Genomic DNA, 18,453 nt, shown 5'->3' on the forward strand with positions numbered 1-18,453 from the left:
ATTAGTCTCCTGTGAAGGCAGTGCAATAAAAGTTCAAATCATATAATAAATAGATGTAAAATGTGTGAAATGTACAGTCCTGAGAATATGTAATAAAATTGCATAAAGAACATGCATAAATACATACAGTACATCCATGAACACACACACACACATACACACACACACACATATATATATATATATATATATATATATATATATATATATATATATATATATATATATATATATATATAATCTCACCATCATCAGTTACACTAATCTTTTTGTTCCCCCACGCTAATTGCTCATTGGATTTGATTGATGAGGCAATGAAGGGGAGATTATGTTTGCATAAAGGAACCTTGTGTCTTCTCACTGAGGTCAGTAAGAAATATTCAGAAGAAATTGCATTTAACACAGAAGTCACGTTCACCAAAAGCGCTGAGCAGCTAAAGTGATGACAGGGGGCTGTTTGACACAATGACCAGCAATTAATCTAATTACAGCAAATGTAGATATTGAGACCAATATTGAGTTGTTGTTGTTGTTGTTTTTCTGTTTCAGCTGTAAATATGTCTGTTCCTGCTGCAAAGTTAAATACTGATATTGAAAATGAACCCTCCTCTGCAACTGGGCACCAGTGCTCATTCAAGAACTGGCACTTTTAAGTATTTTTATTTTCGACCCCAGTTTTGAAAACCCGGTTTGCCCCCTGCTGCAATAGGAAAAAAAATGACATATTTCAAATATCTAAGTATTTTTGACACTGACAGCGTTTCTCGTATTTTAACTGTTTTACAAAACTTTTCGATAGAAGGTTAAAATGGGAGAAACTGCATCAGTAGTGGACTTCTGAGTGCAAAATAAAACATCATGAAAAGACCTAAACATCCTCAGAACGCAGCAGAGCTGGGTAATGTTAAGCAGTCCTTTCAATGATAAAATGAATGAAAAACAATCTCCAAGCAGAATGCATATTATTATCAAAGTCTATTTTTAAAGAGAAAATTTAATGAGAACAAATACAAAGGCAGACCCCTCTCCAAAAAAACATCTTTAAAAGTCAGATGACTTCTGGAAAAGCATCCTGTGAACATGTGAATTTAAAATCAACCTCTGCCAGCGGGGGGATATGTTGTTCTCGCCGAGGCACAGGCCCACAACGCAAGACTTTTTAATATTTCAACAATACATATTTTAATAGTTTTCACAGGTTTAAAGTCATACAGTTTCTTCTCATATGTCTCTCCTTATTTAAGGTTTAAATAGTGTTTTGCTGGTACTGTACAATGAGTAAATGCAGCAAAACTGTTGATTTTATGTGCTGAAGTTGCAGAAAAGCTTAAATTTGTGTTCTCTGTTGTGGAATTGCAGACTTGGACAAGTGACATCCTTCCATTTTAGGAAGAAACAAGCCACAAGCATTGAAAAATAATAATTATGTGCAAACTTACTAATGAAAATCAGACATCACTTTGGAATTGTGGTTCAACAGAATCATTTAAAAAGCAAATGAATGAAACTGACCTGTTCTATCTTGCAGTCAGTCAGTATTTTTAATGAGTGAAGAGTCATCACTCTGCTGTCTGGTACAATGGTGCGTACCTCATTACTGCGTCTGCTCAGGGTGTCTTGAATCTGTGCAGGTACAATGAAACCTCAAGACTATTAAAGCATTCTGGAGTGAAATGTCCTGCCCAGTGTCAAAAAAGCTTGGTCTCAGTCACAGGTCATGAATCCTCCGACAGGATAATGACCCAAAACACACAATTAAAAACACCCAGGAATGGCCAAGAACAAAACATTGAACTACTTTCAAGTATCTTTCTACGATCCCGCATCTAAATCCCATTGAACAACGGTGGAAATATCTGAAACATGCAGTCTGGAGAAGAAACCAGAGACATCTGGAGCAGTTTCCTCATGAGGAGTGGACAAACTTACCCGTCTACGGGTACAGAAGTCTCATTGAGAGTTCCAGAAACCCCTTGATTGTAGTAATTTGCCTCAGAAATTCTGCAACGACTTTTTAACATGAGGGTACCAACTAATTTCTCAAGGCCAGTTTTATTATTTTCTTTTTGTTGAACCACAATTCAAAGACTGATTTTGATTAGTAGATGTTCAATTATTATTTTTGTGACCGTTTTGAGTTTTCCTTTCTTTGCAAGAGAACCAATAAATGTGTCCACCTGTGCAGCTCACTTGCCTGTTTACATCCAGCTGGAAGGAACGGTGTGTTTTCAAAATGGTGAAAAGTTGTTTAGCAGTTTAGCATTCATCTATGTCTCTCCTATAGAGGCCCCAACACTGGTAAAGATGCACGAGAAAATGTACTTTGAGTTAACCAGAGGGATGTGTCACTGTGTGAGGTTTTTATAGGTGGTGAATGACGTCCACTGGTCTGAAGCCCATTGTGTGAACAGAAAGAGGACAGAGACTTCAACAGGACTGGACTAGAAAAACTGAATTATGTTACAAATTAACCTAAAGTGTGAAAATAAAAGGAATAGGGAACTTTTTTCTTGTTTTTATTTTCCTCAATTTTTGGCCTAGTTTGAGGATTGAGTTGAGCTTATTTATAAAAGGCCATATGTAAAAACGCCTCTACTTGTAATATATTTTTAAGTGGTGGAAAGCAACCCTGTGATGTTGGTAATAGATTAGTGTCTAAAGTACGTCCCAGATTTCAGGCGTGCTGGTCGAAAGAGTCAAACTAATTTTCTGTTTAGAGCCGCAGCTACTTTGGATTGTATATTTTGTTTGTTCGACTCTAAAAAGCTTCCCAACATCCGGAAGATAATATTAATAATTAAGTTTGATAACTTGCATTTGGAGCTGAGATCAGATCAAGAGAAATGTGGAACTCTTTATAATTGAATGAGAGTGGTAGAACATATTGTGCTTTTCATGATGATACCAAATGGGAGCATGCATAATTCAAAGAATGTTGTACACAACAATTAGTCCTATGAAAAACTAGGTTTTATTTTAATGTTTAAAACTCTCTGCTACTATATTAAAACTCAAATAAACTCAAGCAGAACCAAAACTGAAACTGAATCAGTGTTTATCTTGAACTCTGTGATTACTTTAGTCTTTGTGCTGTGATTGGCTATATAATTCAACTATTGTGCTTTGTATGAAAAATACTGAATGTGAAGCGTTTTCCAGTTTTCTGAGATTCCAGGCTGTTTGACATGGGGTGAGACCAAATCAAACACATTGTTGGAAGATGTTTGAAATAGGTTTGGTTTATTCTTGGAATAAAGCAGCAAAATTGTAATATTTTATTGTAGAGAGAAATTTGCAGGCTGATTAATCTGAATAGATTAATCACTCCGGGGGGAAGTTGCTCTGGTTATTGTTAATCAGATGGAAAATGTAGCAGATATTTGTCTTATTCTTGTAACTATGCTTTATAGATCTCATCATTTAGTTTTTCTTTCTTATACTTTCATTGTTCCTGAAAGGTTGACCAGATTTGTTGACTCTTTTGACTGCAGCAACTCAGTGACCCGACATCTGGCATTTAAAAACGAGACCACAATGCCATCAAATAGGGATAAAATCAGTAGTGTGTTTTGAGAATGCGATACCGACTTTACTTTGCTTCATAATTAATCTACTGATGTTTGTGTGGACTGAGGCACATTTCTTAAAAACAAATTGGTTGTGAAGGGAGATGGTAACATTTAAACCATCTCTGACACTAATAAGAAGACCTTTAGGAAAGATAAGGTTAAATGTGTAACCTTTTATGTGGTTCCAGTGATGTGCTGTTTGAAATGTCACGAGTTCTCTCTCTTATCTGTGTGTACATCAAAATCACTTCATAAAACGATACTATCTAAATGAGTCGACATTTGAAGAAAAAAACAAAAAATGACTTCATAATTTTCTTCCAGACACTTTTTTTTTTTTAATATATTTTGACGTGGAGAACACAGATTTGCAGGAAATGAGGTTGTTAATCCAGCACCAATTCTGTTGTTTTATCTGCAGGGGGCAGCAATGCTCTACACTAAACCACACTCAAGTAGACCTTTTCTGTCAACTGAAAATGGAAAAAATCAAATAAAAAGCAGCAACTTGAAAGCAACTGAAAATCTAAACACAGATGGTACGGCTGTGTTGTCATGGCTCCTGCTCGTTGTTTTGCTCCTGAATATGACACTGTTTTCAAGTTTGTCTGGCAAATTAGTATTTCGCCTACAGAGGAGAGGTCGTTTTCAGAGGGCGTCCTTTAGTCGTCCTTCATGGACCAAGATGCGTCGAGTTCACACTTAAAAGAATGCGACCCAAACTTCTGAAACAAGGATCTCTCCCTTCAACCCATACTCAATATATCAATTGGTTTCTATTTATGTATTCACACATCTGCGCTTGTATTACACATGAATAGAGGATTTGTTGATGGTATTTTATTTGTTTAACTTTTAATAGGATGAGCTTATACATTACATTTGCTTCTGCAGGTTATGAAAGCCCCCGGCTCGGTAACAGAGAAGGATTATGACGTCCACTGAGGAGCGGGAGGAGTCTGCTGGAGACTAAACACTGGAACACGGAGGACTGGAGCGAGACAAGTTTTTAAAACTGTGTGAACTTGGCCAATTGGGACTCACCAGGAGTTTCTTCTTCTTTTAATCCATTTTGTGCTGAAAGATGCATGGACTGCAGAATTCTGTATACTTTTTTTAAAATGATTATTATTTTAACTGCTTGCACTTAAAATGGTTTCGTCATGCATCAGGGGAAGCCCTAAGGCTCATAAAAACTAACTGTAGTTTTGTGTCTCTTCAGTATGTTTATGAACAGTTGTTTTATGCACTCGTGCAAATCATTCAATGTTGAAATGTTTTTTTGTTCCGTCCCTGTTTTATTGACAATCTGTTACTATTGAAAGTGAGTTTGTACTTTTTATTTATTTGAATGTAGATAATGAATCAAAACCTGCACTAACCATTGTGGTAAAGCCACCAGTTAACGGTCATGTTTTTATTTATGATATTTGATATAACTGTGTTTGTAAGTATGCTTTTGGTGTACGTTGATGACTGAGAAATGTGATACCATGAACTTAGCTCTCCCATCTCTTCAACAGTATTAAAATTGGTCAGTGGCTTGTTTTAATCTGAGTTTCTGGACCAGGAAATGAGTATATTTTCTAAAGATGCTTCTTTGAATCAGAATAAATAAAGCTGAATTTGCAGAAGGCAGTGGATTGTTGATGGTTCCATCTATCGTGCTTAACAACTAATTGTATTTTTTTTCTAACGAATGCTAATTTTTTGTTATCTTTTAATTTTGAGTGCCCGAGCACTTACAGTGCGAAGGCCCTATTGTACCTATTGTATCTTTCTTCTGACGAAAGGAGGGCCTTTTGTCCCCCTAAACGTGCCCCAAAAGTCACCAAATTTTGCACGCAAGCCAGGCCTGGCGAAAAATTTGATATTTAATGGTTTGCATTAATGGGCGTGGCAAAATGGCTCAACAGCCCCCCGTAGAAAACTTTGTGCCTCAAGCCCCACAATACGGTTTGACGTGCATGCACGAAAATCGGTACACACCTGTATCATGTCACAACTTAAAGAAAAGTCCCTTAGCGCCATGGCTGAAACTGAATAGGAAGTCGGCCATTTTGAATTAATCGTGTCATTTTGGCGCAATTTATGCCATTCCTTCGGCAGTTAATACGGCCCGAACCGTAATGTGCAAGTGTGTTATACATCAAAATGTGCGTGTCCATCCTGTCTCTTGGCGCCATGGCCGAAACCTAACAGGAAGTCGGCCATTTTGAATTAATCGTGTATTTTTGGCACAATTTATGCCATTCCTTCGGCAGTTAATACGGCCCGAACCGTAACGTGCACCCAGGTGTGTTATACATCAAAATATGTCTCCATCCTGCGACGACGCGCATTACTTTTCTCGGTCAAAAGCGTTACCGTGACCTTTTGAATGGTTTGACATAGTCAGGGGTGGTGTCATCGGACTATTTTCGGCCATAACTTTTGAATGGTTTGACATAAAGAGTCGTGGGTGGTGTCATCGGACATGGTTTTGAATCCCTTGACCATAATTGGTGTGAATTAGCACCGCCCCCTCTTCTGATTGGTCGATATTTGATAGTTTCTATTTTCTGCCATAATTTTTGAATGGTTTGACATATAGAGTTGTGGGTGGTGTCATCGGACTTAGTTTTGAGTCCTTGACCTTAATTGGTGCAAATTGCACGCGCGAGGGCCCCCATCGGTCTTGCAGCTTTAATTCATTTTATAGTTGCTCTTTTTTGATTTACCAATACATCAGTGCAACTTCCAGGACCTTCCCTGTCCTTCAACTCTTCCCAGCAGAGGAGGGGACATGCACAAGGCTTACACTTCCAGGGTAACGCTTTAGTAAAGGTGATGGGTTTTATTTATTCATGTATTTTGTAAAAACAATTATGGCCATATTATTACTGTTTAAAAACAAACAACTTTTTGTCATCAATGTAAGACAAGCTCAGATATATTGTCATATCTTTACTCTGCAATTATGCAGATTGCTTTATTTCCCCAAAATATCAGGTCTTTGACACTGGTTGCCTCATGGGTAATGTAGTATTCAACACTGTTAATGCAGAGCTCAGACGTGTCCTGTAGTACAGATGATCCCCAGTATGTGTCCTATCGGTGTTGCTGCTGTTTCTTTGCTGCAGGTGGCAGCAGAGACTGCACTTCCAGCCTGACACTCACCTCCTCTCAGTTCCACTGAGATGCTGCTACCAAGTCCTGATTAACCATCGTAACCACGGGTCCTGGCAGCAGTCGCTGTTAATGAGGGAGGAGTAAACACAATCATACAGTATTGCACTAAATTTTGCAAATATGTTATACTTGCCAGTAAAACACCTGCATGTCATTGATAACAAACATATCTTCCTTTTACTATGTCTTTAACATGTCGGTACCAGATTACCAGGTATTGCCTGTCCCCTCTGTATACGAGTGAGCTCAGACTTGGACGGTTCATCAGATATTTCCTGACAATGGCGCCTCTGTTTGTATCGTGACATTCAGAAGCTTTTGTTTCCCTCCTTAGTCCCCTGATCACTCCCCCTGCCTGCACAGATGACAGCCAGGGGTACAGCATTCACAGTCTAGGTGTCTTCAGATAAGCTTGTTTAAATCCCTCTTTGTCTCCCTGTAAACAGCCATGTGGTGCGTGCTCCACTGACCATATGTTCAGTCCACTGTTTTGTCAATGTGTAATGTAAACCTATACAGTCCACACATGCATAAACAATTCATTTTGGTGCGCATCAAAGGGTGTAAGGTTCACACTTTAATCAGCGTTTCTGTTACCTCGTCTACATGTCGTCTGTAACGAGGCGAGTGTTGCACGTGTGCAGCTCCAGCAGATGGGTCAGCGGCAAGCCGTTTGACTCATTGCATCAACAGTGGAAGCCTGGTAATGAGTTTATGTGAGCCAGCAGGTTTTACCGTGCCCCTGCTGAGCACCACAAAAATAGGTAACACGGCCTGAGTAATGAGATGTTTCCCTCAATGCATGATGTCAAAGCGTTTTAGATCTTGTTAGCTGACGATGTTTGGTAACGTATTACCTGACAGACTTCAGGTTGATGTCTAAGCCTTTGGAGTGTCGTCATAAACAACACATTGTGCATTAAACCAGATATCTGGCTGTCTCAAGAGACTACCAAGTCAGAAATTGAGCATGGTACGACCCATATTGTGACTTCATCGATGCAGTTCAGAGTAGAAATCCCCAGCTTCTTCTTCTCCCCTTCAAATTCAAATCACGCTGACTATGAGCTGAGGTCTTTTTTGCTGTTTTTTGGGTTTCAGTTTAGAAAAAAAGGTTTTGATGTAGGAAAAATATTTAAATAAGGTATAACTTTAATTTTATTTGTATCTGACTTTTTAAACTTCTGCAACACAAAGTGCTTTACAGGATTAAAACACGTGAAATATAGACAGGAAAGTGGCAATTTAGAGCTGCAGGCTGTAAGATTTACATTGTCAAATATTTGAAAAACTGAATGAATGTAAGAATATCAAAGATACCATTTTAAACATGTAGATTTGTTGTGTTGAGGATAAAGCCAATGAAAATACCATGCTGAGGAGTGGAAATGGCCCCCGGCAAGCTTTGCGATTCCACTTTGTCCCACTGGAAGTGGTTTAAAATATTGTGGCATCTGATCTACCTTCATACACTGAAATGAAGGAGAGGAAGTTATTCTGGCATGGGGGGTATTATACTCACGTGCCAATCATGTTAAACGTATAGACTGGATAGATACTGTAGTTGAGTTTAGCCTCACAGACGGGTTGGGGACAAATCCGTGGTCGTCCATCAACGCTAACCGTTACGTATGTGTGCACAATGCTCAAAAAAGTGCCGCCTTTTGCATGCCAAATATCTGGAACCATCAGGGAATCCTGACTCAAGCTGGAGCCAGTGAGAGAACAAGGAATGGGCGTATGCCAGTTGGCTTTTTTTCCCTCCCATATACTGTAGGGCCATTTTCCCACATTTGGAGTAAACAAGAGGCTGCACAACAGACGACTAAATCAAAACACAGGTTCAGGTTACCCGTTCTTCTCTAAAGTCAGTCAGATGAAGGCTTGCTTGATGTTTTAGTAAAGTAGGGTATACATTTTGCTACATTCTGTGTGAAGTTTTTTTTTTTTTCTTAGGTGACGCATTCATTTAAGGATTCTGCCATCGAAGCTGCTGCAGTACTGAGGGAGTTATTAGCCCAGTATGGATACAGAAAACACTGTTTCCTGGAGTCAAATTAAATCGTAATATATTTGCACTTTGTTTTCAATCACCCAAAGAATCTTTACTAAAATGCCATTTTCTTCCTTAAAGAAATGTTTGTGTTGTATCACGTTCCTGCTAGATTGAGATGGTTCATGGGACGCGTTGGACCCTGTGGGCCATATTTAGCCCATGTGTGGCTTATCAGGAAGGGAACCTGGAGAATATGCCACAAACTTAATGTATCATCCCCAGATGTGTCAAGTAACAAAGTACAAATACTTTGTTACCTTACTTAAGTAGAAATTTTGATTGTCTATACTTCACTGGAGTAATTATTTTTCAGACGACTTTTTACTTTTTACTCCTTACATTTTCACACAATTATCTGTACTTTTTACTCCTTACATTTTAAAAACAGCCTCGTTACTCTATTTCATTTCGGCCTTTAAAAAAAAACTATCCAGTTAAGTTGCTCCATCCGGATAGAGTGAATTTGGTTGTGGTTGTTTCAGATGTTCTTGTCCAGTTTTGTTCTTACATCCGTTGCCCTCAGATTCCTGCAACTAAACTTGGATGTACATTCCAATAAAGGTTAGGATAAATGATAACAGGCCTCTGAAGTTTGACTTTTTGCACCATTACAATACTTATAGACAACTAGTCATCATATCTCCTGCTCTCTGAAACACATGTTAATGCTCAATAGTACACATATATGGTTCTTTAATATATTTGCATTCATTTTCAATGGCTTTTCTCCTTAATGGCTTTTTTCCCCCTTACATTACATTTACTTTTATACTTTAAGTAGTTTTGAAACCAGTACTTTTATACTTTTACTTGAGTAAAAGACTTGAGTTGATACTTCAACTTCTACAGGAGTATTTTTAAACTCTAGTATCTATACTTTTACCTGAGTAATGAATGTGAATACTTTTGACACCTCTGATCATCCCAGAATGTGGGAAGGTAACTACTCTGTCAAAAATGATTTTTAACTCACCCACTTCTCCCTGGAGCACAGGAGGTCTGGTGGGTTAATTAATTCCTTTAACCACATCCACTGTCATTTCCTTTTCATTCAGTAAGGGCATATACTTAATCTCTTCTGTTTCACTACCATATCTCACTTTCACACCCTTTTGAATCCTTACAGACCTGATTTAAAATGGATGACTTGACAAACTCTACCTAGCTTATATCTCTGAACTCGACAGATTCCTCCGGCTCCATCCTCACCTCTAACAACCGAGACGTCTCCTGCCAGCAGCTGTTGCTGTTTTTCTCCTCTCAGGCTCATAAAAGGTTTCTATTCACACTGACTCCGTCTTTACAATTCGAGAAGGTGTGTTTGACACTTTCCATGTGCCTCGCAGTAGAAGCACTCTTTCATCCTCCCTCCCCACCTCCTTCACCCAGACATCTGCTTTACTCTCAATGCTCCTCCACCCTCACCTGCTTCATCCCTCTCGCATAACCGCGCGTTTCCCTGAAAAACAACTCATACTTTCCTAAATCAGTAGAGCAAAGATGAAAAGACTTTGCACAAAACTTATCACACGTGGAATAAGACTCGAACATAAAACAGGAAGTTTACCGACTAACAAAAAACAGGGAAACAGCAGTTTGAGCCAGACAAGAAGACCAGACTTGGAACTCAAGAAACCCAAGAATAAAACCCTGAAACCAAAACTAAAATGACTTTGAACAAACATTGCTAGATTTTTACAGTTCTTGAAGCATTATTGGTTTTCATGGTAACATCAACTAATTTAGACATGGATGTTTAATTACAGGTGGATGTTTTCTGAGAAAATATTTTAACTTTCTTCTAAATGCTTTTGCTTCTAAATTCTGATAGAACAAAGGTTATTGTTTTCGTCCCGAACACCTTAGGAAGGGATTAGATGATGTTGCGATGGTCTCCAGAAACACTGTGTTATATTTGGATTTGTCGTTTAAACAGCATATTAATCAGGTTTGTAAGACAGCGTTGTTCCATCTTCATAATATCACAAAGATTGAGATCATCCTCTCCCGGAGTGATGCTGAAAATATAAATCCTGTTTGTATCTTCTAGGCTAGATTACTGTAATGTGTTATTAGCAGGATGTCCAAGTAAATCTCTGAATATCCTCCAGCTGATCCAAAATGCAGCAGCGAGTGCTGACAGGAATTAACAAAAGAGACCACGTCTCTCCAGTGTTAGCCTCCCTTCATTGGTCTCCGTAAAATCCTGAATCCAATTCAACATTTTAGTACTTCCGTATAAAGTCCAAAATGGTCTAGGTCCGGGATATTTGCGAGACCTTATAGTACCTTATCCTAACAGAGCTCTCCGTTCTCAGAGTGCAGGTACAGTAGTAGAAGATCCAAATGTAGATTTGGAGGACGGTCTTCTGCTATCAGGCACCGTTACTATGGAACCAACTTCCAATCTGGGTTAAGGAAGCTGACACCACCTCCACCTATAAAACCAAATTTAAAACGTTAGTGTTTAGTAAAACCTCTAGTTAGTGTAAGTAAACCTCTAGTTAGTGCAAACTCTAGTTAGTGTTTAGAGCCAGTAATCATAACTGCAGTAGATATACTGTAGAACAAGACTATAATAGTTTGTCTCAAACATAGCTTCGTTATAGATATGCTGCTATACAGCTACGCTGCAGGGGTACACCAACATGATCCACTGAGCGGTGCCCATCACCCCTTCTTCTCTCCTCTTCCTCTCTCTCTTTTCTTCAATCCTCAGGGTGATGAGATACTTCTGCTTAATAACTAATTGTCCTCAATTGTTCTTGTAGCTTGTTGTGCTACAACAAGCTACCAAGCTGCCAAGACACAACTTAATTGAATTAAATGAAATGTTCTCTTGTATATGAAAAAAAAAAAATGTATATCTTACCTACTAGTAAAATCAACCCCACCCCACCGGGCGATCACAAACCCCTGCTTTGAGCGTGCAGTGAGGCTGATGCAGGCTGATTAGTGTTAACATGAATCCACCTTTAGACACGCTATCGGGCCGGAACTTGAACCAGTGACCAGTGACCTTGAATACTTGTGCTATTTATCATCCTACTTAGGGAATGTTAGCATATTACTATATGGAAATAATCACAGTGAGCATCTGAAAACCAATTTGCCAAATATCAGCGAGTTGCGTGCAAACTATGGAACTTTTCAACATCATTATTTAAGATTTATACACAACCTTCCTAGGGTTGGAGGGGATTTATGCTTGTGTGTTCTTGTGTTCCTTCACAATACTTTTGTGTCACCTCATTAAATCTTTTGGTTTCCCTCACTCTTAATTTCGGGGCTCGCTTTCAATACTTTTGTGTTTCCTTGGCTTCAATTGTGTTGTGAATCAGCTATTTCCTAACGAATGTTTAATTGGACTACCCTTTACAGAGGCACCTTCAAGCATCTGTTGGCAACTGCCCAACCCTGCCATACTGATACTTTCAGAAGATGACATTAGTATATGTAATAATATTTTTAATGACCTATTTCTAAATTCCTAGTCTTGCAAGTCATTCACTTCAGGTAATTACTTAAGCTCAAGGGCGCAATTTCCACTGGGGACGGGGGGGACATGTCCCCCTCACTTTTCAAAATCATGTTTTTGTCCCCCCCACTTTTTACAGTTTAAAAACTAACGGTAGGCTCAGCCTGTGATTGCAAATCATCAAGACACCCTGTGCGAAGGTACTGACGGCACGGCGGCCCCGCTTTTAGTTTGTTTATAAGGAAAGGAAGGAATGAACATGATCTATTTTCATATTTCATAGGAGAAATATGTGGAGACAGGCGCAAGTGAAGAAGTGCCGGCAGGCAGGCAGGAACCCAACCATGTTAGCCCCAAAAGTGATTGTAGAACAGCAACAAAACCTTAAGATCAAGAGAAGTGGTGCTGTGAATTTCCTTGGCTCCATTATAAACAAGGAGTCAATGGAATCCTATGTTTTTTCTGTGCCCAAGCTTTTGAAAATGAAAAACAAGCCTGGCCAAGAATGCAGATCCAGCATTTTCCCAAAAACGGTTTCCATATCAGGAAAAAAAAGTTAAAAAGTGTCTAAAACAGAAAATGCATATTAAAATTGTTTGATTGTTCACATTCACACACACATAGTCTTACAAAGCCACACTGCACATCAAAGCTACAGCTACACGCACAAATTTACCGTTCCTACTTGTGTCCCCCCCACTACTGAAACTAAAGTTTCGCCCTTGCTTAAGCTGAATATCACGTCTACTTTATCTGCATTATGCATTGTTAATATTGGTGGCAAACACAGTCTCTGAAAGATGTTGTTGGCTCATTCATGAAGAATTCTCTTCCTGCTTCTGCGAAGGCCGATGCTTTTCTTCTCCCACTCCCTCCCTCTCTGTCCCTGCTGCTCCAATCTGTCTTGTGCTGTCTCGTCAATCTATTTCCTTGCATAGCCTCCAAACTTTTTTTAAATCATGGAATTGGTTAACTGGTCTCTCATCGCAATTGACCAAAAGAAGACAGGGCAGAGGGGAGCCCTCTTACCTCTACGGGACCTTTGCAACTGGATACACGATGGACTCCTGGCAGAAGTGGAGAGTCGTGTGTCTGTCCATACTGTCTGTCAAGGATGTTGAAGATGTGTACATAATTGGATTTCTGATAACAGGACTTCTGCTTTTTGGAGCTGGCGTTTACCTGACATATTGACAAAATCAGAGAATGTTGACAGCTATTCTGGCAATTTCAAGCCCGGCTGGCCAAGTGATGGAATATTTTATACTATCAACACTCTGACTCAGACGCTGTGTAAACAAAATTGCAAACTGGATGTGATTCTCCAACACAATCGTAGGCTAGGTGTGGTTTTGGAGCTCATTGGCAGGATGGAAAAGACCTTGGAGAAGTTGCAAGCTCGGCTTGGTGGAAATTGTCTGTTTGGGTCGCCATTGAGATAAACCAGAGAGACTTTAAGGCAGACAGATGGTCACGGGTGATCCCTCCTATACAGCAAACCAGGTGGATGCGCTGCGCCTGGAGGCTGCAGCGATCACTTAGCTGGCCTGTGCCGGGAACTTCCCCCTCCACCCTCACCCCCTCCACATATGCAAGTCTCAAGTTTGTTTTTCTCATGATGTTGTCCGAGTATGTTGCTTTTTTTTGCTCTGTGGGGTTTTTTGCACAGTCACACTTTTTCACCTAGTGTGAAGATGTTTTTTTTTCCCTCCTCTTTTCTCGTGGTCTCTTTTTTCTCACCAGCCTAACCAGAACTGCAGCCTCAGGCATCTGTCCACCCATGTCTTATGATGTTTGTTTTTTTTGTTTTTTTTTTTCTGTGGACGAGCTGTGGTGCAGTGAAATGTTATTGTCGAGAGGCTGGCTCAGTATCTAATAAAGAATCTTGAAAGAAGCACGTACACTGGAAAATTCTAGTATGAATAGCACATTTCGTACCTGCCATCCCATTTTTACCCCGGGCTACAGTTTGCCAGAGCAGCCAATTCATAAGTTGACTGAGTACGTTGAGTACATAGCATGACCTGTGAGGTCAGATGGTGCGTGATACCTGTGGTAATTGTGTGCTGTCTAGACGGGTGCTGCCAGGCGTGAGCAGTTTGTTTAGTATTAAATGTTCAAAACTACAACCATTAACTTTGCAAAGTCGTCTAAAGATAAGCATGAATACAAATGTAATCTTCTTTGAATTAAATTCAAAATATGAAATGATACAGTACATGTCTAGGAACTGAAAAAAGTTTGTTGGCTGGCAGGGGACCTAAGCACAATGTAAACAACACAGGTTTTATGAAAAAGAATATCTGAGGAAGCACATTCCAGATGTTTGTTGGACTTCAAGGACATATGTGAGCCAAAATGAAATAAAAACATGGCAAACTTGGAAGAAAACATGATATCTTTACATATATGGATAAATAAGTTTATTACTGCCACCTTTGACATTCTTCGAGTGAGTCCAGGACAGTAGTAATTTTCAAAATGTGTCCGTCCATTCCAGGTTTAATCTTTCTTTTATTGCCTCTGGAGTTCAAATCATGAAAAGTGGCTGAGAACAAAAAAAAAAAAGATGAGATTGGTCTCATGAGGCTGCCAGAGGAGATACACAACTGAATTTGTTCATTATCTCATATCTCATATCTCATTATCTCATTATCTCATTTCATATAGGTTGGCAGCTCACCTGCTTGGAACATTTTTCTTATTATCATGACCCCTTACGGACAAAGAAAAGAAATGAGTTCAGTCTCCCTCCAGCTTTAAGTGTGTTCCCATCCACGTGTGCACGGCCAAAGGATAGCGCGGACAGTAAAGAGGGGGAGAGGGAATCGTGCAGGTGAGTGCCCTCTATTTCTCCTGTTTATTCAGCAGCTGGAAGGCTTTTGTCCAGGAGCAGGTTTCCAGTCACTGTAAGTGAAACACATTTGACATTGTCTTTATATTGTCCTGCACTTTTGTTCCACATTTCACATCACTTAACTTTGTTTTACATCCTGCTGCCGCCGGTCAACACCGGGGTCGGGAACTCGTCGCTGTGAAAACTCGGCTCCATATCAGACCCACATAGGGTTTCACTGTACTGTTTCCTTTTCTTTGCTTTATGTTGTCCACGTTTCAGTTTTTTTGTGTTCTGCTGTGACTAATTGTAATCATTTTCATAAAACAAGGGCATGCCAGGCCAACCTGGGAACAAAAGCTGCCCTCAGCAGCTGGAACCCAGTTCACTCGGGCAGAGAGGAGCAAAAAGAGGGTCAGATACAGCCAGATTTTAAATATCCCTTCATAACTTCATCTTGCTTTCCTCCATTTGTTTAATTTATCAATTTATACGATACAGAGACATATGTGCTGACAGTGTCTTGGAGGCAGTTAGAGCATATAAACCAGTTCAGATATGTCTTTCAAATAAAACTCCTCTTTGTGTTTTGCATTTCAAGTTTCTGCTCTCATCACTCCCCAGTGCTTGGCTGTCTCTCCTCATCTATCTTGTTAAAGCAGGCACTGTTTTCCTCTTTTCATCTCCCTTCTCACATTTTCTGCTCTGCTCTCCTCGCTCAGTTGCTGCTGTGATAATAAAACCACACAGAAACTAAAAACCAAAAAATTAGGCCATAATGTGTGGCATAAAAATTAGTAAGGCTTGACGCAGGCTGCCGATATGTTGTCTCCCTTCAAAGATTGCAAATGTTTGCTCTATAATTACCCCCATTTAAGGAGCATTAACAGTTTTTACAATAATGTGCCGCCTCTAATAATATAATTTGGATGGGGATGCTGTGGTTGAGGGAGACTGCGTAAAAGCTGTAGATGCATGAAAGAATGGATTAAATGATTTAGTTTGGCTGTGTTGCTCAAACAGACCATCATTAACACTGATGATCAGATTTGGACAAAAATAAGAGTAATTGAACTAATTTAAAAATGTCATTTTAACCCCAAAATGTATTGTTATTAATATTGTTTATTACATTATTTAGGAAAGAAATAATGAATAAATTATAAATTAGTCGACTGTTGAAAAGTTGGAATTGTGGCAGAGAGACTAACATTAGCATTTTTACCCCCAAACACTATCATTCACTCAGTATTTTCTCTGTATCAGTTAATTCTCTGTAAACCTTAGAGATGCTTGACCAGAAAATATCCTAGCATTCCTGAAGTAGCTCTTCATATCAGCCCTTCTGGCACCCACAACCATGTGACATTCACAAGTCATTCTGATCGGTTTGAACTTCGGCGGGTAATAACTTAACTGAGCATAAGTGTAAACCAGCAACTGAACAAATTGATAAATGTTAAATGTTTTTTAAATAAAAACATTAAAATAAAGACTGCATACAGGATATAATAAATCAGGTCAGTAGGCATATTTAATGTAATGTAATCATCTCATAACTTTGCTGTACTTCTGAATACATGAAACCAGGTGTTTTTGTGTACTGGATGATGATTCAAGCACATAAAACACTGACGTCTAACTGCTGATGTAAAAATGAGAGCATTTAATGTCTGAAACACCTTAGATGTCAGATTACAAGATTGTTTCATGGGTCCTGACAGTTTCAGGTCTAATATCAGCAAAAGGTTACTGCAAATTGTTTAATAGTTTACCTAGCATGATTGTATTTCTTAAACTGTAATTAACTTGCTTCCTAACAAGCAACATAGCACATACATATGTATGTATGTATGTATGTATGTATGTATGTATGTATGTATGTATGTATGTATGTATGTATGTATGTATGTATGTATGTATGTATGTATGTATGTATGTATGTATGTATGTATGTATGTATGTATGTATGTATGTATGTATGTATGTATGTATGTATGTATGTATGTATGTATGTATGTATGTATGTATGTTACATATTTTCAACAGTTTTAAGCAGCCATGCACAGGCACACACATGTATTCACACACACACACACACACACACACACACACACACACACACACACACACACACACACACACACACACACACACACACACACATATATATATATATATATATATATATATATATATATATATATATATATAAAAATCTTCTGAGAAATGTATTTTTATATGCTTTTACCTTTTTACTTAGCAGATGTACACACTGTTAAGAGGATAAAGTATTCCCACAATGAACACAGCCTAAAACCAAACCTGCCAATAAAAATGAATATGCTTTCAGGAAGTGAAGCCTTAAAGTGACAGGACCTTTCTCGGATATTGAATTAACTCAGGGAATGCACAAAGGAGATGCACTAAAGGGACAGGTAAATTTTTTTTTTTAATCCCCTGTGGAATAGCCAAAGCTACTGTTCCAGAGTCCTATAATAAACATATAGATCAAAAAATGAACATAAGCATCAAGTACTTTACTTTACCGGGGATTTACTGGGGCAGCTTCTTTTTTTTTTTTACTTGTTTGACACATTTATCTTTATCTGTGTGCTCGTCACCAGAACCTGCAGCTTCTCCCCCGTGACGTATATGTTTTGGCTGCACTCTGAAACACAATCAAGGCTCCTCCCTCTGCATACCACGTCTGTCTGAGCGCTCCGAGTTGTATCTTGTTTGTGCCGTGATACAGCTGACTTGCTGCTGGGTCTCTCTGGGTGTCTGCTGCCTAAATCTCCTGAGAGACACATCGTCTTATCTGAATCATCAGGCCTGCCAGTCACTGAAGGGCCTAGTGAGCTTTAATTTAGCAAGAGAATTGGGAATCATGGAGACGCATTTATTATGAATATGAATAATACATTAGAGGCAGTCAATTATTAAGATGAGTTCTCAAAAATTGTTACTTTGCATCCATCTAAATTTCAAATTTTGTTACGTTGAGGTCACAGTTATTGGCTTTGGCCTTTTCCGCAATACTCCCTTTGCTTTATGAACACTTCTAACACTAAATCCTCCTGAATCTTGTTTAAAATAATTACACGAGTTTTGCTTTGAAAGTGCAAATGTTCCAGCTTTTCCTCCTCTCCCCTTCAGCTCAACTATCCTACAACTACGTCTTTTCACAGTTCTGTATTGTCAGATTGTTGGGAACCATGCCTGCAATTGTCAACCTCCTGTTTAATGCGGTGTCTACCAACACCACCATCTCCTTCACGGTGGTGCTACCGATGGTGAGCCTGGTCTCTCTTCTGGTGGGAGTGGGGGGTCACCTGCTGCT

The 18,453-nt window shown here is 39.1% G+C and overlaps 1 protein-coding gene across 2 annotated transcripts in view; it reads left to right on the forward strand.

Annotated features, from left to right (window-relative positions):
* The window catches only part of carmil3 (capping protein regulator and myosin 1 linker 3), a 124,519-nt gene extending 119,329 nt beyond the window's left edge, over positions 1-5,190 (forward strand). For both annotated transcript variants that reach the window (XM_061732790.1, XM_061732791.1), the window contains one exon: positions 4,464-5,190. In XM_061732790.1, coding sequence (XP_061588774.1) covers positions 4,464-4,504 — 41 coding nt within the window. In that variant the 3' untranslated portion in view covers positions 4,505-5,190. The remainder of the gene's footprint in view (positions 1-4,463) is intronic.
* The last annotated feature ends 13,263 nt before the right edge of the window (positions 5,191-18,453 follow it).

The sequence above is a fragment of the Cololabis saira genome, chromosome 10 (genome assembly GCF_033807715.1).
Source record: "Cololabis saira isolate AMF1-May2022 chromosome 10, fColSai1.1, whole genome shotgun sequence".
NCBI classification, from domain to species: Eukaryota; Metazoa; Chordata; class Actinopteri; order Beloniformes; family Belonidae; genus Cololabis; species Cololabis saira.